This window comes from Platichthys flesus, chromosome 12, assembly GCF_949316205.1.
Source record: "Platichthys flesus chromosome 12, fPlaFle2.1, whole genome shotgun sequence".
Taxonomy (NCBI): Eukaryota; Metazoa; Chordata; class Actinopteri; order Pleuronectiformes; family Pleuronectidae; genus Platichthys; species Platichthys flesus.
In genome coordinates, this window is record NC_084956.1 from 11,181,725 (window position 1) to 11,203,871 (window position 22,147).

Genomic DNA, 22,147 nt, shown 5'->3' on the forward strand with positions numbered 1-22,147 from the left:
ATTTCAAAGGGGCTCAGAGGAGTGCTACAATGCTGAAAAACTCATTATGTTTATTTCTGCCAGCTGCTGGGGTCCCTGGGCCGAGGGGGACCTGGTTCGCATTGAGAAACTTTACATTAAATGAAACCCCACGACTGGAGGGAGGATAAGCAAACACGCCAGCTCGCTATAAGGCCTGCATCCACATACCCTCGGATAGAGATACCCACATGTGCTGACCCTCATACACGAAGACCACATAAATATACAACATCGAGGAACAAACACACAAGCACCCCTACTGGCATGCACACAAACAGCGCCAGTGGAAAAGTCAATTGTTCTGCTGGGAACAAAGAACATAATGTTAACAAGAGAAACTACTGCTGGCTGTATAGCTTTCCACCAGCGTTATCGATTTATGCAGACACTGCAGAGATGAAATGAATACAGACGGAGTGGGACGGCGAACAAGTCAAACTGATGAGTCAGTCTCTTAAAACAACCCATAATAAGGCAGACCACTCAATATAAAGTTCACACGTCTCAACAGTCTTGTCAAAGCTGTCTTTTTGTATTGATCAGCTGTCACACTTTGGTCTCTAGAGTTGGGAGGGCACTGAAAAGTTGTTGTCACACTCTTTTTCTGCAATGTACTGTATATGAAAATGTGCTCCCTCGCCGAGGGTTAGACACGACTCACGAAGATGGGTCACTGTAGCTACCAGGCTTTAATTTAGACTTAAGCTTACAGCCACAAAAAAAAAAAAAAAAACATGCAAAATGTAAATAGCAGTAGCGGGCTGTAGTTAAACAAAAGCAAGACAAGAAGTCAAGATCCAGGGGTGCAAGCACTGCTGACAAGTATTTCAGAAGATGAAATCAGTTCCTGTCATCGTAATTTTAAGGGTAGGGTTGCTACATTTTTTCTAAAACACTTTTTTATCATATTTTTTGAAACCCTCTTCACATGATGTCAGGCAGTGCGCATTCAAAGGGCGGGGCTTTGAGCAGAGGGCTGATGGGAGGGGGGGGGGGGGGGGGGTATCGGCTGCATATGGTCAAAGTTTAGCCAGCTCAGCTTCAAGGCTTAAAGACTCTCGCTTTAATTCTTTACAATGTATATTCCTATCATAACATGATTGAAGGCCACGACTCCCCGCCAGTACTTTTGCTTATTTTCTTTCAGAATGCAGTTGAGCAGTGAACTGTCGACACAGTGATCCTTCAACTGGACATTGGTGAAACTTGCTATATTGTTAAGTTAAAGTTAATGAAAACTCTTCATGGGGTCTATCATAAGGATTTTGACAGGAAGTACGTTTCTCTGGCCTCCTTCCTCTTTGAAATTAGATTTAAATTACCTGTCAAGGTTCTATATTGTTTTGCAGTGCAGCCATTCTGTTTGGCTGCTGTTGGCACCGCAGGACCATTTGTCCTGAACAGGTTTAGCCTGGCGGGGAAGACAGCAGCCAGCTGATTTGAGGATCGGTGGCACAGCGCTGCCCGAGCTCCATGCGGAGGAAACAATCTTATGACCAGGAGCCCGAGGCCTTGTGCTGTTGAAGCATGGACGCCCATTAATCAAAAATCCCACACTGATAACGGTATTTGACCGGCCAGTGAGCGCACTCCCTAATGAATGAAGTAAACAGGCTGAGAAGCTGCCAAAGAGCGAAGCGGTTCTCCTCCTCCAGACTCGACAGCATATGGACGTGACAGCTGTGAAACACGCAGGAGGAGAGGAAAGATAGAGTCACTGCGAGGCAGAAAAAGAGAGAGCTTCTCTGACAGTGCTGTTGGCCGCCTGAAAGCGACGGACAGGAGAAGTGTGGTGGAGTGTTACGAGTAGACGGGGAGCTGTGAGGAGTTGATGGGCTGTCTGGGAAACGTCAGCAAGGACACAATGCCTCAACGGCTGGTAGACTGTACAGAGAAAGTGACCTACATACTAGCTGGGCCAACGGACTACAGGACCAGGCAGTACCATCCAGTCTCACATAGTCCAAGATTGAGAAAGTGAAAGAAAGAAAGACAGAGAGAGAGCGAGAGAGAGAGAGAGAGAGAGAGAGAGAGAGAGAGAGAGAGAGAGAGAGAGAGAGAAAGAGAGAGAGCAGACCACCATGACCAAAATAACACACTTTAAACCCAACTGGAACACTTCTATCCAGACTGAGAGGTCAGATTTCTGCTCAGCTTGAACAAAACATTCCCTCTCCTTTGAAATGTGGCTTTCAGACGTGCAGTTAGTTCAACTGTACATTCTTAGTGTGTGTGTGTGTGTGTGTGTGTGTGTGTGTGTGTGTGTGTGTGTGTGTGTGTGTGTGTGTGTGTGTGTGTGTGTGTGTGTGTGTGCGTCAGCGAGCGTCTACGTGTACCTGTGTTCGGTGTGCTAAGACTGTGCACGAGTGTTTACCCGGCTCCTGGACTCCTCAAGGGCTGTATACATTTTTTTTTATTGTAATTTTTTTCCGCTTTGTCAGGCCTTAAAAGCAGGACTGCTGATAGGAAAGGTAAACATCAAGACGCACACAGGCGCGCACACACATACACACACACACATAACCCCTTGTTGAGCCTTGACCCACGTAATCGCCTGCATCTTGCTGAGCCCCTCTCATTTTTCTAAACAGCTACAGGTAAAAGTCAGGGACCTGAACCCAAGCATCTGTCTTTTGCTGTTGTTACCTGGCCTTCACACCATGCAACTGCGACCTTGACAAGGAGACGTGGTTATTTTTTTTCCCAAGTAGAACACGCTGCCGTCAGCAAAACACAAAACAGACAGATAGCGGGAAGGACCGGGAGACGGGAGAGGAAAAGGGGAGGCAGGGAAAAAATGCATGGGAGGAAAGTAGCATGCAGACACTTTGTGATCAAACATAGATAACTTATGACACTCTCTCAGGCCGTAGTGAATCAATTAAACATCTGTTCCGATGTGCGTCGCTGCCACAGGCTGGGAAAAGAACACACGGCAGACTGTAGTAGAGACAGACACAGAGGGGTCTTTCATGGTTTGTACTGTATCTGTAGTTTGTGTAGCGACAGACGCCGAGGTTCTGTTGTGGCTTTCGAGTCACACATGGAGCCAGTGAGCCTGAGCGATTGTGTACTTTGACTGTGTCATATGGACAAAACATCTGCTCCGCTGCATCCACACAGAAGACCGAAGAGAAGTTTGAGGCATGTGCAATGACGACTGGTAGTTTGATGGATGCTGCGTGCGTGCTTGAATCTGTCTGTTGAATAAAGAGTTGCTTTCCACTGAGCACACTGAGAACTAAGCTCATCTGCTGGGAGATATCTACTGACATGAAGTAAAATATATAATCCAAGGCAATTAAATAATCAGTTAGTGTAGGAAATCTATCAACAACTATTTAGCTAATTTGTCACTTATTTTTGCCACTTTTGGAGAAAACTGACAAACAAATAAGCATTTTTAACCCAGTCTCTTTGATTTCTATATCATGCTGTATTATGCTTTTAAGAACTGTTTTACACGCTCATGTTTCATCTTTTATTATGAGCTGTCCTGTGAGATTGATTTTTCATTTGTTTTAAATATTATTTTAAGCTCTCTGTGCAAAGCTAAATCCCCTGAGGGACAATAAAGGTTTCATCCTTTCCTATTTTAAGACAAATCAGTTCATGGATTAAAAGATTTTAGAAAAAGAAATTGAAAGCGAAGTAATTTAGTTTTATATGTAATTTTATAATTATGTGAAAATAATTCTGGTATTTGGTGGGACCGTTTAGAATTTTGTCTAATTAATAAGTATTTGTTTTTCATTATTTCATTAGAAATAAAATTGATCGACTCATTTATTTGACAGTGAACTCTTTTGCACTGGTTTGATAAATGTGCACATCTCAAGCTGCCCCTGCATGTGGAATCCTGTTTCCTCTTACACTTGTATCACATCAGAGGCGTGACTGTGGACTGCGAAGGCATATCTATAATGTGAGAGAGTGTTCATCAATTAAACACACACACACACACACACACGCACACACACCCATTTATCCCCCCCAACCCTTTCAATCTTCTAACACCAGCTTCTTACTGGCCATAGCCAGGAGGGTTAAAAGCGAAGATGCCCGTCTGAGAGATGAAAGGTGATCTACGTGGACTCTCCAAATTAGATTTTCATGGTCTGCTGAGATACAGCCACTTTTAGACAAGCGTGAAAAGCAATCACGCATGTGCACTCACAAGTGCACACACACACCTCATATATAAGTGTGCCAGACATGCACAAGTAGAAAAAGTGCAGGACATTGGCGTTTTTTTAACAAACACACACACACACACACACACACACACACACACACACACACACACACACACACACACACACACACACACACACACACACACACACACACACACACACACACACACACACACACACACACACACACACACACACACACACACACACACACACACAGACACACACACAGCTTTGCGAGGGTCATTTCTCAGCTCTCATGAGTGCTAACAAACACTTCCAGAAAGTGGATGTGTTCATCGGGACAGCAGGTCAGTACGTGTTTGCTGGCTTTGATTCTAAGCAGTCAGTCATCGCTCTACTTAAACATACAACACACTACCTGTGCATGTAAGTGCAAATTAAAAAGGGATTTACAAAGACACTTAAGACCGAAGCTAACAATTGTTTTCGTTAATATTTTATCACTATCTGCTGATCAATTTCTGGATTAATTGTTTTGTTTATAATGCATTGGTAAACAGCTAAACGTTCCATCGAGACATTAAGGCAATAATGACAAATGTTTGTTTTGCCTGGAGAACAGACAAAAACCTGAAATATTTATTTTAATGTATTAATCATCAAGTTCTCACATTGGTAAAAACTGTGAAAAGTTGGTGTCTATGCAATAACCTAAACAGCTACAAACTAGTTACAGATACATTTTCTTTCCATCAACTAATCAATGACAGAAACTCAAATAATTCTTGCAGTTTCACATGCCATTCAAAAAATAAAAAGAGCACTGGGTGCCACAGACTATGAACTACAGTAGCTTAATAGGACTCTTCAAATCTTCAAAACTCAAATATAAAACTCAGATGACAGCTATCGAGTGAGGTGGCTTCCACCTCAGTCTTCAGTGCAGGAGAAAAGACCACAGCTGGGTTGCGCAGGCAGTAACTTGAACTGATGGAGTCCCAGGTCTGTAATTTCACAATGCTACACTGAGCATAAACATTCTCTGAATGATTTCCATTCCAGGCATTATCACTCCTCACGGGATTAGCGGCTACGAGGATGGATATATTAGACCGGTGGGGGGGAAAGGACCTGAATGAAATTCAGTCTGGACCCATTTAGCCTTTTATAATAGATAACATAATCTTGTTTATTCATTCATTGTCTTTGTGGTTAAGTTACAAGTCTCTTCAATCTGTGCGGTAATCCCTTCATTAGCAATTACCACTTCAGTCACTGTGCCAGCCTCGCCTTAAAGGATCTCCACGTCCAACTCTCCACCACCCAGGCTCCACCCCTCACCCCACTTCTTTGTCTCGTCACACAGCCGGAGCTGGCAGGTAGTGGGCAGGCTGTGTTCAGTCTTGTCAGTGTAAATTATGGATCAGGTAGCCGGTGAGCTATCAGTTGTACCAGCTCTGTGCTGGTGCCAGAAACACCACAGGCATTCCCTGGCATGCACACACACACGCAGGCACGCAGGCAGGCACGCAGGCACGCAGAGACACACACACACACACCAAAGCGTGCACACACACACCTCCCACCTCCACTCCCCCAAATACATACATACATGGTTATCGAATCGAGGGAGCCCCCCCATCTTCAAACACCTCTAACCCTCATGTGTTTTCATCGAACATTACTTATTCACTGCACGCATGCACAAACACATGTGGGTGTACATGCTCAAGTGTTTGAACAAACACAAGTTAATGTCAAATTTATGCAGGCATGCATGAAACACACACACACACACGCATATGGTGTGCAGCCTCCACCCCCTCCTCTGGCTGATCTCCAATATGCCCCCCAAATCTCAGCACAGGGTATTTTCTGGCACAGAAAATTCATCATCAATACCCTGGCTTTTTGCAATTAGGGGATAGTACACACACACACACACACACACACACACACACACACACACACACACACACACACACACACACACACACACACACACACACACACACACACACACACACACACACACACACACACACACACACACACACACACACACACACACACACACACACACACACACACACACACACACACACACACACACACACACACACACACACACACACACACAGCTATTGCAAATCATCTCACTCACAGAGGAGACACATGTAATCTAAGCAGAAGGCGATAAAGCAGGGAGAGAGAGAAGCTGCAGGTTTGGTCGATACCAGTCTACCTAAAAGCTTCACTAACAACCTTTGGTGTCTGTGTAAAGTCTCTTTAATCAGCCTCACAGATGCAGATTATTCTCCCTCGGCGTCTGATATCGATGCGATTACCATGTTAATTTGATATTTTGCCACAGCAGAGGAGGGGGGGGGGGGGGGGGGGGGAGAGGCAGGGAGAGGATGGATAGAGAGGGAGGTAGAGGGGGAGGGAGCGGCCGGTGGCCCGTGCGAGGCAGGGTGTGATTTTAACACGTGGAGCTCCCCGTCTCATTACAGGCCTCAGTCTGAGGAGCACTGGGGTCAGATCTGATCCAAACCCTAAGTGACAAGTGCAAATGGGATTCTGCTGTCCGTCTCAACACCCCTCCATGCACACCCCCCGCCCCACAAAGTCTCACACACACTGTCTTCCAAAAAATGAACCCCTCCTGCTTTAACACACTCAAAAGCATCACCCTGCATACAAACGCACACATATGCATTGGAACCAAATTCCATAAACACACCACTGACCAAGCTACACAGTGTTAAGTGCAACCTTTTTTCGGCTTCCTCTTGTCTGCTTCTCTTCCCAGCATTTACACGACGCCCTCTCCTTCCATTAAAGTACATTTTGCAACGTGATACACTTGAAATCGTTGCACTTTCATTGCATCTCGACAATAAAAAAGCTCCGACGTCTGGGACAACGTACTGTATAAACTTAACTTGCTCATTACTCATGTTTGACCTCAGTAGCAGCTGCACATTTTCATTCACATGAACACATATTTCCCAAATTCATACACATAAATCTAACCGTGCACATGGGACCATCGTGTGGGGCAGTGAGGGCTGTGTTGACTTGCACAATCACCTTGATGAATCACCACGTATAATGGCCCGCAAAAAAAAAAACACGAGAGTCCCCATTGTTGGGTAGTTACTCTCTGCGGAGGCTGGCTATCTTCTGTGTGACCTACACACACAGCAAATACAGTACATGCACCACTACACACACAAAGGCAGGGACCCAGGAATAAATTGAAAATGTTCTCTACACACACCGTGTTTCAACTGCAGCATCCTGAGTGTCTGAGACATGCTCGAAAACATCCAGAGATGCCACAGCGATCAAATCCTCTGCTGTACTTGACCTTTGAATGCCCAAACAACTTTAGACACAGAAATGCTCTCGAGTGAAGGGGCAGAGGATATTTCCAGTGTGGATGGCCAGTCATGTAAAAGGAAACCACAAAATGACCATGTTTCCTCTCTGCTTCAGTGTTGAACCAGCGTGCGGGCATTACTGAAGCCCGGAAACATGCCGACCGCTAAGCGAGAGAAAAAAAAAGGTGTTCTTAGAAATTAAATATGAAAAGCATAAAATATGCAGCCAGCTCCCACTATGCCAACGCTGCCTCTGACACAGGCGTTCTCTCCTCCGTTCCCACCGCATGTTTTATTCAGGACTGATATTCTAAAAGCTGAAATAGAACAATCTATTTCCCCTTGCACTCCTCACTTCTGATTTACTGATGAATATTTCAGAGGAATGTCAGAAAAGACAGAGAAACTCCACTCCGCGAGCCGGCTCCCGCCTCACCTCTCCCTCCCTCTCCCGTCCGCCGCTTTGGTTTTACAAGACAGCTACGTGATCCTCCTGCAAGACTCACTTAAGAAGCAGATTTGCTTAATTTTCTACATGATTTAACAATTTGCGGAGCGAGTGTTCGGGGGGGGGGCATGAGAAGGGGAGAGAGGGGAGTATTTGGCCCGGGAGTTGAAGAAAGTGAAAAGGGGCGAATGAAGAGAAGAAAGGAAATAAAAAGAGACACAGTTCCCTGCAGACAGGACTTCTGATATGTGTGTGTGTGTGGGGGGGGACATATTCCCAAGCAGAACAGAATTTATCCTCGTCACAGACCAGGCAGCAAATCTGGTTGTCTCACAATTTGATTTAATACCAATTTAAACGAGTCAGTCCAACTTTACTTTTTAAACTCTTACACGTTAAAATAGTGGAGCGAGAATCAAACTCCATGTATTTAATTTCTGAATTTACAGAAATATAAAAAACATACAGCAAGCATGAGCAAGCAGGTAAGTAAATTATGGACACATGTGAAAGGCACACATCTGCTCCTGCTCTTTCCAGTCCCTCATGCCTATTTATACCTGACTGGAATGCCACTAGACTGACTGACACACACACACACACACACACATGATCACACACATAAGCACACATACACACAAACACAGTTATATGGGCAGGGCTATTGTTCTCTTTTGGTCTCAGCAAAGTCATGTGCACTTCTGAAAGATTGCAAAGAAGGGTGAGAAGAGAGCAGAGAGGGTCAGTTAGGGAGTTTCTCTGTCTCTCTCTCACACACACACCACACACAAACACACCCACACACAAACACACACACACACACAAATCACACAGAGGCGGATTGCAGATGGTACTCACAGTCTTTCAGTGTTGCGGGGGATATTCCTTGGCATGGTTTTGAGACCCAGTCCATGGCAGTCAACTGTGGTGCCACTGCAAGCACACAGGGCTGGACAGGCACTGGCGTGGCCTATGAGCAAGGCAGAGAGCATCACCACCCACATCCAGAGTGGCTGCCCGACCCGAGTGCCCATGTCCGCCCCAAAACTGCAACCTCTAACAGGCATGTTCACCACCACTGCAGCCTGCTCCTCTTCTTCTTTTTCTTCTTCTTCTTCTTTAGCAAACCCCTACTTCTCTCTGTCCACCTTCCTCTCTCTTTCTGCTTCTCTGCAAAACCAAGAGTCCTGCTACACCTCACAAGTCCTCTAGAATAATTCTAAATATGTGCTGAATATAAATAGAAAGAAATCTGTCACAAATGCTAATATTTTCCTTCTTTTCTTTTGCTGTGAAGCAAAACAAATCCTTTTGCTCTTCTAGATTTCGCTTGATGTAGCTCTGATATCCAGCTCAGTTTGTTGATGTAAAAAAAAAAAGAGAAGATTCTTTCTTTCCCTTAATCTTCTTCTTCCTTGCAAACTCTTCTCCTCTCCTGTCTTTGAGGAGTTGCTGTGCTCTGGCGTGCACACGTCTGCGTCTCTGTCCTGCTCTCACTCAGTCCCGCTCTGCTCTGACTGCCTGAAGAGAGAGGGAATAAGGAAAGAGCAGAAAGAAAAAAAAGCCAGTCTCTCTCTCTCTCGCTCTCTCTCTCTCTCTCTCTCTCTGAACACACACACACACATACACACACCAGTCATCCATCACAAGGATCTACAAATAGCAGAGCCCCCGACTCCACCCCTGCCCCTCCTCTCCTCCCCCACCCCTCTCCCTCCTCACACATCATACCCCCCCAGAACCCTGCCTGAACTCTCATTCTTGAGATCCGTCTTTCACTCCCTTGATTCTATTCACAATACAAATCTACTCCTCCAAGTATCCTTTTTTTTTACCCCCTCTTTATTTCACTCACTCCGATCCTTTTCTCTCAGGTTTGCCTCCAGGCGAACCCCCCAGAGAGAGACCTAACCTACATGACACTGCATAACCCCAGCCCGAAGGGAGAAGCAGCGGGGAGACTGGGCTCCGCGAGGGTGTGCGTGTGTGTGAGTGTGTGTGTGTGTGTGTGTCTGAATGTGTACATGTAACGAAGGAGAATCCACTGGGGAAGATAGGAATCAACACCTCGGTCCTCGGAGGCAAAAAAAAGCAGGAATAAATAATCCTAAGTGTAGTTCTAAACGTGTAGATCAAGTGTGGCCACACACACACACACACACACACAGAAGCTGCAGCATGAAACTGGAGTGAGGAAGCACGAAATACACACAACCACACTCACACATTCATGATTTGTTGGGAAGGCAGACCACAGCCATAAAATGTAAGTCAACACTATATTTTAAGTACAGCATGGTACAGGAACAGAGATTATACCCTCACATATATATATATATATATATATACATATACAAATGAGAAAATAAACAGCTTCACTCACAGCCATACCTGCTCTGCTCCTGGAGGAACTGGCACACAATCCCTCCCTTAGTGCCAGGACCATGCATTCCCTGAAATGGACCGAGAGCATGGAGACATAAACTGGACTGTGTTGAGAAGGGGGGGGGGGGGATTTCATGATAAGCAGCATCTGCGGCCCATTATTTACAATTCTGAACAAATATCACTTGGTAGAGGTCGACATCTAGTCAAAACAGGGGATGTATTAGAGTCCAGCCATTGTTGACAGTGTAATTGTAGCTTTCACGAAACTTCTCCAAATGCATATTGTAGTGCAGCTTGTGGGTTTGCAAATTAGCACTGGGTATTCTGCTCGGGAAGCGGATCTCTTGTTTTTGTGATCCAGTTCACAGTGCAGCGTTCGCAGTAATGTCCACTCAATTAATCAAACCAGTCTAAAGTGAGCAGCGGCCGAGGGAAAAGAGGAGCATTAAGCACTTCTTCACTTCTGTCTGTGGCGCAGATTTTTATATTGAACCAACGTGTGATTATCAGATCCCAGGTATCTGTGAGTCTGCATGGATTCTCTTACCTAATGAAGCACCATGGATTAATGCTGTCTCAGCTGCTGAAAGGCACAAAACCAATAGTGTTCACTTTGGCTGTTTTTCCTGTTATGCATAAACACAAGTTGCTATAGTTTGACATGCTCACACGTAAGGAGGATGCTTGAAAGGCGTTTTGCAAAAGTGGCAACCGAGACTGATTTGGAGCATGTGCCTGTGTTCGTGCAGTCTCCCTCACCACTGTTTTTGTGGTGTACAAAGGATTCTTGAAAAATCCTTGATTCTGAGTCACTCAGAAACTAGTCCAATTTCTGATTTGTTCCTTGTGAATACTCTGCGTTTTATATTGATAGAAAATTGTGGCATACGAATATACATCTCACCTTTAACCTGCCTTGTCTCAGCTCGGCCAAAGCCACTTGATATGTGGTCTAGTTCCGCAGGGGGCTTTGCAGTGGGGTGGAACCCTCCCAACACAAACAGCAGCACAGTCCCACAGACCTGAGAATCCCATTCACTTTAACTGACAAAGAGAAGAGAGAAACAGGCAGGGAAGATGCAAGCCGAAACATTTGACTTTGTGATCATCCGCCTGCCTGTAAGCTCGACTAACTCGAAAACATGTGCGTGTGCATGTATGTGCAGCATTCAGGTGTACACACAAATACACACCTCAGGGAAAAGAAGCTCCATCTGTCCCAGTAAAAGTGTCAGTGCAGCGTAGATCTTTCTCCTATGAATGGCTAATTAAAGAGCAGACAGTGGCGTTTAGCGGTAATGGGGGGTGGGGGTGAAGTCCCTTCTCTCTCACAGTCGTGATAGGAATGCACACAAATACACAACAGGAATTATTCTGCCGCTCTCAAAGACGTGGGACGGCATGGCAGCAATTTCCATTAAGTCTTGGGGAGAGAGACCCCGCAAACTCTCGACTCAAATGAAGGACCGACAGCAATTAATGGGGAATAACACCACGTTTAAAAAATGCACAGTGCTGCTGGAGCTGTGGGCGACCAACAAGCGTGCACCGACATTTAGAAAAGAAAAGAGGCCAACGTGCACCGAGACGAAGCTGGCAGCTGCTCGTGGCTGAATAGGGGAATGAATCGGTTAACGTCGGCATGCTCGCCACACAAAAACTGAAACGCTCCTCTCAAGAGTGAGAAAATAGAAAGAAGCCAAATCTGGCATCCAGAAAATTCCACAGCACGCTTCAACCCGAGTGATTTGTATTTCACTCACAGAGGAGCTGTGCGTTTGAGAGAGGAGAAGAAAAGAAACTACTGCACGAGAGAAGCGTCGAAGCACAAAACTGTGTCAGTCTACGAAAGTGTGTTAACTTTCAATTTATTACCTTGTCTATTCTAACACAAATGGTCCGTTACTGTGAGTTGTAGCAAAACTTGTTTGAGCTATGGTGAGAAAAGATGCTTTAAATCAAAATTTCTACAGCAGTCACATATGTTTAAAAAATGTATTTAACCAAGTTAGACTTAAGGGATCATGTTTTCATATCGAAAAACCAACATTTAAACAAAATTGACACAAACTGCCAACCGTTTAGATATCTATAAACTACCTGAGGACTGAGGAACAACCTTGTGGCACTTTATCACACAGATGTTTTTACTGGATTGAATATCAGCGAAAACAAAATGACCTTTATGTAATGAGGAACAACATTTTGTGAGACACCTACAAGTAGTTACATTTTAATCTCAGGATAATCCAAGGTGATCTCAGAAAGTAAGTTGTTTATTATGGCTGGTAGTTAATGCTTAAAGCAAATGTTTGCATTCAACACCATCTCTCCAGCTCTTCTCCGGGACAAGCTGACCCAGCTGAGCGTGCCTGACCCCACCTGCAGGTGGATCACCAACTTCCTGACCGACAGGAAGCAGCGCGTGAGGCTGGGGAAGCTTGTCTCTGACACCCGGACCATCAGCACTGGAGCCCCTCAAGGTTGTGTGCTCTCTCCTCTCCTCTTCTCCCTCTACACCAACAACTGCACCTCCAGCCATCCCTCTGTCAAACTCCTGAAGTTTGCCGACGACACCACCCTTATTGGATTAATTTCCAATGGGGACGAGGCCGCCTACAGAGAGGAAGTTAACAGCCTGGCTTCCTGGTGCAGCCAGAACCACCTGGAGCTGAACGCTTCAAAAACTGTAGAGATGGTGGCAGACTTCAGGAGGAGCCCAGCCCAAACCGCCCCCCTCACCATGTGCGACTCCCCAGTTAAAACAGTGGAGTCATTCAGATTCCTGGGGACGATCATAGCACAGGACCTGAGGTGGACGGAGAACATCACCTCCATCACCAAGAAGGCCCAGCAGAGGATGTTCTTCCTGCGGCAACTGAGGAAATTCAGCATGCCGCGGAAAGTGATGGTTGAGTTCTACACAGCCATCATTGAGTCCATCCTCACCTCATCCATCACCATTTGGTTCGCTGCCTCCACTGCCAAGGACAAGGGCAGACTGCAGCGGATCATTCGGTCAGCTGAGAAGGTCATCGGCTGTGACCTGCCGGCTCTCCTAGACCTGTTCCACTCCAGGACCAGAAAGAGAGCAGGCAAGATCATCGCTGATCCTTCCCATCCCGGTCACCACCTGTTCCAGAGACTTCCATCTGGGAAAAGGTTCCGGGCCGTCAGGACTAAAACCTCGCGTCACCTGAACAGTTTTTTCCCCATGGCAGTGGGGCTCACAAACAAGCCCCCCCCATCACACTGACTCTGCTGACCCCCCCCCCCCCACCCTCGCACATAATTTATAACACTACATTATTGGCACTACCACCAATCTTTGCACCTTAAAACCGAACACAACACATTTACTGTATATATTATTTTTTCGATATTGTTGTTTTTTATATTGATGTTTATATTGCTCTATATTGTTGTTTTTATATTGTTGTTTGTAAAGTGCACCAACCACACCAAGGCAATTTCCTGTATGTGAAAATATACAAGGCAATAAAAAGAATTCTGATTCTGATTCTGATTCTGATTCTGATTGTGAACCACTGAGAGTCTCACAGTCATTACATTTTGTCAATCATTCAAAATTTTAAGCAAAACTAACTATTGAAATGTGGTTGTACGTGCAGCCAAGATCGTCCATGTAGTTGATGTGTCCTCAGGCATAGGCTAAATAAGTCGACATTTATTCAATGCAGAAAACAAAGCCCTCTCAATTTAGGTTCAGAGTCAGACATTGACTGCAAGAGATTTAGAATCCGATTTTTCTGTCCAATCAGCTCCCTCTGAAAGGAATTCTACTGTATACGTTTTAGAGTCAATTCCAATCCAGTCACCATATATACTTGTGGGTTTGTGTGCACACCAGATAATGTTAAGTTGATTACAGTACAGTCTGACTCGTTTTACAGTCATCATGCTCACTCTGGAGTAGGAATGCTAAATATAACCCGTCTGGATTTTTGGCTGCAAAACAATACTATTCCTAACTTGGACGCTGTCGTATATTTACAGAACATGAGAAAGAGCAGGCCCATTCTCACAGATGTTTACAACATATACTTACAATACCAAACATGCATTGACACAGACACGATAATGACACACTGAGAAATTCCTCCTATTGTGGGGAGCTGCATTCCCTTACTATCCACCCACTCATCGTCCAATTCCATAGAATAAGTTCAATTTGGGAAAATAGTTCTCAGCAAACAGACACCTGGGTAAGTTTAAGGTTTTGCTTTGGTGGCTGTATTTCTTTGAATTATTTTTTTATTTTGGTGCAAATATTGATTTCAAAATTGTTCTTCCTGATTCTCCTTTTCTCTGCAACAGACAAAGCAACTTGAAAAACTACAAGTTGTATAAATTGACTCTAAGTTGGTAGGGAACAATGCCAAGAAGAGAAACAGAAAGCAAGAATTAATGTATTTAAGGGCAGAGTTCTATTATGCAACACTGCTTGGGCTTGTGTGTTTTACACTTAATTATTTAATAGTTTTTGATGATAATGAGAATTCACATACTATGGTATATCACAAAACAGTATATATATATTATTTATTTTTCTCTAAGACGACATTTCTTCTACCTTCGGTGCACCAACTGAATTTTTTTGTAACTAAACAGCATCACCCTGTGGTTGCAAGTGACATCACATAGTTGCTGGCGGCAGGAAATGAAAAACACAAGGCCCTTCATTTCAGAGGCGTTCAAAAGAATAAATACAGTTTTTTTTATTATACATCCTAATAAAGCACATTCTGACCTTTCCAAAGAATAAATGACAAACGACAGAACACTGCTTGATGTCTTTTAATCACAGCGACTTGCATAGCTTCACAGCAGGGTCATTATCAATAACCTGTCTTCATGGTCAATTAAGTTGATCATGAGCTAGTTAACACATTATAGTTCAATTGCAACAGCTTGTTACAGACACCACTGAACTTGAACCAGTTGCTAGAAGCATAAGACATCAAGGATTCAAAAATGGCTCAAATTCTCCCGGAAAGGGTCGAACAACCACAACAGGAGGCAATAGATTCATCTACTCTTGCATTTAGCCAACCACTGAATATAAAATAGAAACTGACAATAAAAATATATTAAAAAAATTAAAATAAAACCACAGTTGAACTGAAAACATGCACATAAAGCTGTATATAAGGTTTCATAATAATTCAAACTATCCTGAGAAAACTGAAATATAAAAATCAAAAACAAGATCTAGTTTAAAGAAGCAGTTCAAAGAATCAGTGGTGACAACCAAATGTTGAGCTTTTACAGGGACAAAAAAAAAGATCTGCATAGCTTTCACTCAGTATCCCCCATCCTTTATTCTTCTTTCCCTGTTAGTCTTCACTCCCTAACTTCCTGAAACTTGAATGGATCTTTATACAATTTTCACTATACTCTTAAGGCTATTGAGAGCTTGAGGGTAATAAGTTCCCATGTAAATTGATTCTGACTAAAAACTGTTATACAGTAAAGCAACATATATTCAATTAAGGCACAGTTCTGGATTAACCACTTCTCTAATAAACGTCTGCAGCAGCCTGCGATGACTTACTCCACTAATTTTTAAGCAAATGTAACATTTCAACAGAAAAGCCTGCAGATCACATCGTATGAAATCATCCAATGCACAGGGCACCTGGACTTGAAACATCCAGATGACCAATAAGAAATAAATACAAGTAGGGTCGCAAATTAAATAAAAACATATTTCAGTCGGAGATAAAACTACATACCGACACATTTCACAGGTGTAAACGCATATTATTTGCTACTTAAGAACATAAATGGACAAGGAAATTTGATTAATTGGGAACTAATGAGTGTACGAAACAGTTAATTAATTGACCTATAGCAGTAAAGCATACGACATATTCAATTTCGTCCATTAACCTCTTTCATGTTGCATTGCAAGTAAAACTTCCAGTCTGCAGATTTATATGGGGATTTCCTTGCCATCTTAAGAACTTTTAAGACTAACTCACTTTTTCTTTTTTTTTTTTAAACAGCAGAGAACAGTTCCAAACGTGTGGTCAAAACAAAGCAGTGCAGTGGATAACACTGTTTAGTTTCAGTCAGCGCATCAAGGTCCTTTAATGTTCCCAACATAACTGTTACACTGAGGGTTTCTTTGTTGTAAACGACACACTTTTACCGACGATTAATCCTGAATGAGATGGGGTGAGAGAGAAAATAAAGGATTATGTAATTTTGAATCCTCGAGCTGTGTACATCAGGCATCATTAGTAACATAAGCAAGTCAAAGTGAGGACACACGTGCATGTGTTGAACCACTATTCACTGGTTTAAGACATGTTTAGGAATTTATCAGTTTGGCCCACTATGAAAATTGGACGTTATAATTTGGCTTTGGTTGAACTATGCATTGAATGTTTCGCCATACATGTATATGATAATTAATGGGAATGTGAGACAGTTTCACCGTTTTGATGGCCGGGTTAGAACAGAAAAACTAACAGACACTCATCCTGGCATCATAGATGTGCATGTTGTAGCCTACTAGACCACAGCAGTGGGGGATGATAGTTGCTATTAGCTAACACTTGATTGAAATGTTTGTTTTATGGTGGAACAGGTAAACACTCACTTTGTCACAGCCAGGGTTTTCTGTTGCCTGGCCATCAACAGAAGAGCTGCGGAGAGGAGTCTGCAGTTTGGCGTTTTCTTTTTCTGTCAATATTTGGCTTCCCAACACCTTCCTCTGTTTTATAAACAAAACGTTACTACTGGGATGAACATTACTATTTACACATTCTGTAGTGTTAGAACACGTTAAGACCTTGTAAATATGCACAATGCATTTCTTTAATCCCAAACTCTTCACAAATCCAGTGCTCTACATGTGTTTGCGGTCTACTTATCAAAACATTGTTCAACAGCTTTACAAATAATAAATAAAAAGAACATATGTGAGCATGAAAGGTCAGAACAAAGTAGTTACAAGGCTGAAAAGTGAAGTTTTAACTTTACACAGGAGAACTGTCTACAAACCTTGATAATTCCACCCAGAGAGCGTGAACGCCAGTGTTTCCTGCTGAACGGTGTGCGAGACTCGGCCGATGGTGTCAGCAATGGCTGCTTTTCAAACTGTGCAAAACAACAACAACAACAACACATTTATGGACTGGGATGGAAGACCTTGATCTAACACTTATTCTCCAGACCGAACAACCATACCTGTCTGATGAGCTTCTTCTTCTTGGCAGATTCGGGCATGTTGTTGACCTGCTGGTACAGCTCTCTTAGAGCAGATTCAGTATAACGCTGAGTCTCAGGGGACTTGGGGGTGCTGCTGACCTCACTTCCATTAGATCGTTTGAAAGGAGACTGGGGTACAGGTGTTACCGGTGCAATCGGCCCATCTCTGCTTCGAGAACAGAGCGTTGAGTCGTCCTAAAAAAGGTCCGACATTACATACAATATTAAATTCTGTTATCTTACTGAAGCAGAGTCTCACAAGGCACAAACAAGTGAAATAAACAAATGTAAAGTGTGAATATGGTCAAGTTTTATTTCAAGGTTCTATGAAAGTGAGTCTATTAGTGCGCAAAGCAGCAGATAACAGATTCTGAATTTAGACACGGAGAACCTAAAATTAACAAGACAACAAAGTAAACAGATTCAAAAGAAAAAACAAGAAATATTGGTGATGGAGCTTTGACAGTAACTTTGCAGATAGACACAATGCAGCGTGAACCCTCTTTTCATTGAGATGAACTTGGTTAGAAATAGAAGCAAAGAAACTCACCTTTGATTGAAGAGAGTTTGATCCTGTGAAGTACAAGCGGGCATATTCTTTGATATACACAGGCGCCTACATTGAGAGTGAATAAGCACATTAAACCCTCTGATCAAAACATTATTGTGAAAAACTGGACACAACCGGTACTTAGAAATTCATGGATCTCATTCTCATGCAAACACATGGTTTATTAAAGGCCAAGAAAATGTAAATAAATGTATTTTAATTAAACAAATATCACTAATCATCCAGATCTAAACAGTGCGCAATTGAGAAACACACATTGCAAACACAATTACCCTTTTTTTTTTTTCTTTCTTTTAAATGTTAATTATGTATGCGTCACATCAACGAAGTATGAATGGGTTTCATTTTGAAAGGAGAAATGATAATGGGGAAACATTTCTGCCACATAGCTGTGATGTGCTGTATATGCACTCAAATAAAGGGCATCCAACTATCTACTAAAAAACTAAATCTTATTAAAAAGAGGCATGTGTTTTGTTGTATATTTCAATAATACTGCATAAACAAAAAAAAAATAATTCATGTTAGCATTCTTGACTGTGAGAGAAACACAACGATAAAATTTGTAGTGATTGGTTTTCTGTATGTACAAGGATTATAAATAAGCAACACCATGCTTTAAAGCTGCTTACCCTGAACAGTTTTTGAGAGTGCCTGATGAGGAACGCTATGCCCTTGTTCAGTTTGTCAATGCTTCCCTGAAGATCACTTGCCATCACCTGCAAAAGATATATAAAAAGTGACGTAACATTGATTTAACTGCAAATGTAATGGAGATATAGTTGGGCTGTTACAGGTTTGGAGGTAAGAATAAATTTAAACAAAAAGGTCTTTACATTTTTAGGCCAGATGATTTGTGGAGCGAACATTGTGGCAAGATTTATCGCAGACATCTTGTTGACGTGCTGATTGCGAGCAGTGTGATACAGCAAGTCAAGTAGCAGCTTCAAAAGGCTGCGATTAACTGGTGGGAGCAGCATGAACAGCAGCTGGAATGCCTCAATCTGGCGTTCCTTGTCAGACACACTGGTTTTATCCCCCTTTTCGTCAAAGAGGGTGAGCTCTGCACACAGCAGAAATTGGAATTATTACCAAAGAGTAAGGGGTCATTGTTTTCATTGGTCAAAATTCTATTCATTTTAATTTAATGTCAACTTTAGCTGCAACAACAAGAAGCACCGTAAAAAGGAGCTAGTACCTCCAATTTTCAGGTGAGCATTATAGTGTCTCTGAGTGAGCAGCGGCTCTGGCAGCTCTCCCAGGTAGGCTTTAAGCAATGTGGCTGCATCATTGGGGTGGAAGTCTCCTGTCTCTAGATCTATCTCTGAGCCAGTGTTCAGCATCTCCCTCAGGGCTGCCTGCCTTAGGCTGTGGCCTGGCACACGGAACAACCCCTCCACTTGAAGGTCTGTGAGGTGGGAGAGAAAGATGGTGAGAGACAGCCAAAGAGAAGGGGGGGGGGGGGGGGGGAGAAGAGATGTGTGTAGACGCAGACACACAGTGAAGGAGACACAAAGACACAGTAGTGAGGAGAGAGACAGAATGAATGAAATGGAAAGAGAAGGACAGCAGGAGCAAAGTGCTTTCAGATAAATTATTGACTCAAACACTTGCTCCCAGTGTCCACTTTCAGTGAATGACATCATTCCTGTCTAGAAATAAACCATGACCTCACTGCCTCTGCTGCTCTCCAGCTTAGTTAAAGAACAAATAGTACAACACTCAAACGTATCAAGTCATTTGACTAAATAGAAACTAATTAAATCAGGTTACCATTTAGTGTTGTTTTTGTAAAGCGAACGCTGTTTTGGAGAGATTAATTTCCTTCTGAGGTCACACATGCAAAATGTATTTAATCATAATATTACAAACTGCTTCGGATGACATTGTCCACGGAGGAGATACTCACTTTTACTCAAGTATTCAATGAGCTGATAGATCTGTGCTATCCCTTCTTCAGTTAACGGTGCACCAAAAACCAGTCCTTTGTCTGAAAAGCATCAAATAGCACAGTTAGACTATTGGTCTCATTTTTGTTAAACGCATTAATTCCATTTCACCAATCAATCCATATATCATTTCAAGTAGATCACACATTGGAAAGTGCCATTAAATTGTGTCGAGACAACTTTGAAAATAAAAAAATTAAAACAGGTGTTGAGTGCAGAGAGACTGGCAGTTTTTTAGACCAGAAAATAATTGAGAAAATAACTAGCATAATCAATGATAGGACTGGGCAATACAATAAATAAATAATCACCGCTATATAACTTTCATAGTTAGCAATTTCACAAGTCAAGTGTATAGATATAATATGTATGCATCGTGCCAGTGAGGGGGAATAACAATTATAATGTGGAATGTTAGTCGTTTAACAAGTCCTTCTCTATCCATAAAGAACAGCTGTAACCACAACCCTCACTGTTGTCTTTAAAGAAATAATGCAGAATTTTATTCTGATAATCATTGATAGGGACTGATAAGAATTTTGATACACATTTAACCCATATTGTCGCAATTATAATGGAAAATTCAGATTACTACACTGTTAATTATTTCTACAATATATAATTAGTCAGCAGCTATATTTAAAACCCCAAACCATATGTCCATAAATATGTATAAATACGTGTGTGTGGAGAGCCGGTTTCTATTTATTTTGTACCCCCTTTCTAAAGCAATGAACTAACTTAGACGGTATTGGAAATTTTGTTTTAAACAATGTGTCAGTGAGGGTCTCGTCTGACGTTTTCGCTTGAGGAAGTTGAAGGAGCGGAGGAAGCCGGTGGAGGAGGGCACCCTGGGCTCCGACTCCCCGACGAGCTGTGCGAACTCATCCCCCGGAAGGTCTATGAGCCGGGTGAGGTTACTGAGTATTAGGTCCGCAAAGGGAAGCGGGTGTTCGTGTCTCAGTCGCTCCACAAAGAAGTCCGGGTTGAAGATCACCGGCTGGCTCACGTTGGGCTTCTCCTGACTGTTGAACACACTGCATCGTGTCCCCCTGTCACAGAGAAACACGGAGGCTGTGTTGGGCTTCGACACCAAGAGGAACAACAAAGCTCACAGCTGATGAGCAAGTTAGCTATACAAACGGAAGATATGAATAAAAAATGTTGAATAAGCGGGCTAACGAATAAGACGTTGTTGCTAGGCTAGCCACGTTAGCTAACACGTCTGGTGAAGGGATACACTGCTGAACGAGTAATAACAAATTAACTTCTCTCAGCTTTATTGGTCCCATAATCCTGCAAGTCCCACAAGCCTTTTCTAATATCTTAATTTCTCTTAATAATAAAAGAAAAGTTTGTACCTCCGGCCCAGTTTGTGATTGTTTTGGGGAACATTTTCAGTCGCCATCTTCGTTTTGAATCTTCCGCTGTTTCATTTTTAGTCCCTCCCACGCGTTTGTGATTGGTTGTAACTGCACGTCACGCGGAGGGAGGGGCGATCTCCACCACACAGCTGTTCTAATTTGTGGATTAAGAAGCAGGAAGTGATGGTAACTGGACCAATTTCTATTCTGGGGAAATTACAACAGTCATTTTTTATTCACACCAAGTTTAATTATTATTTTGTTGTTGTTTTGCAACAACATTGTCATAGTACTGAGTCATAAAGTGTAGTTATTGTACTTGGAAGCATGTTTAGCAGGCAGTGGTCATTTAATATTATTATTAAAACGTAAGTAAGTAGTGAGTCTTAAGTAGCATTATTAATTATGCCCACCAATTAAAAAAAGCGTAAAAACATGTCAACATGTAATTCATACAAAACAACAGAAGTAACATAAGAAGTTATTGAAATCTGCTACTCGTCAGTGCTTTTTGGTGTCCCCTGGAAAATTTTATCAAATTGTTTTTTCTACAATTTGCAGTGCGTTTCTGTATTCGCATGCTTGTGCCTTGACAACACAGAAGACTCTTCAACTCGCCTG

At 42.8% G+C, this 22,147-nt stretch overlaps 2 protein-coding genes across 3 annotated transcripts in view; both read right to left on the bottom strand.

The window, feature by feature from the left end:
- Window positions 1-9,516, bottom strand: part of slit1a (slit homolog 1a (Drosophila)) — an 87,837-nt gene extending 78,321 nt beyond the window's left edge. For both annotated transcript variants that reach the window (XM_062401275.1, XM_062401274.1), the window contains exon 1: window positions 8,874-9,516. In XM_062401275.1, the coding sequence (XP_062257259.1) occupies window positions 8,874-9,082 (209 nt within the window). In that variant the 5' untranslated portion in view covers window positions 9,083-9,516. The remainder of the gene's footprint in view (window positions 1-8,873) is intronic.
- Window positions 9,517-15,205: 5,689 nt separating this feature from the next.
- Window positions 15,206-21,660, bottom strand: LOC133965837 (rho GTPase-activating protein 19-like). Its single transcript, XM_062400407.1, has 11 exons — window positions 21,524-21,660; window positions 20,961-21,214; window positions 20,123-20,203; window positions 19,412-19,621; window positions 19,050-19,276; window positions 18,846-18,932; window positions 18,193-18,258; window positions 17,622-17,837; window positions 17,436-17,531; window positions 17,032-17,145; window positions 15,206-16,590 (listed from the first exon to the last, which is right to left on the bottom strand). Exons 1-11 carry the CDS (start codon window positions 21,568-21,570, stop codon window positions 16,585-16,587), a joined length of 1,404 nt encoding a protein of 467 aa, XP_062256391.1. The 5' UTR covers window positions 21,571-21,660; the 3' UTR covers window positions 15,206-16,584.
- Window positions 21,661-22,147: the final 487 nt, after the last annotated feature.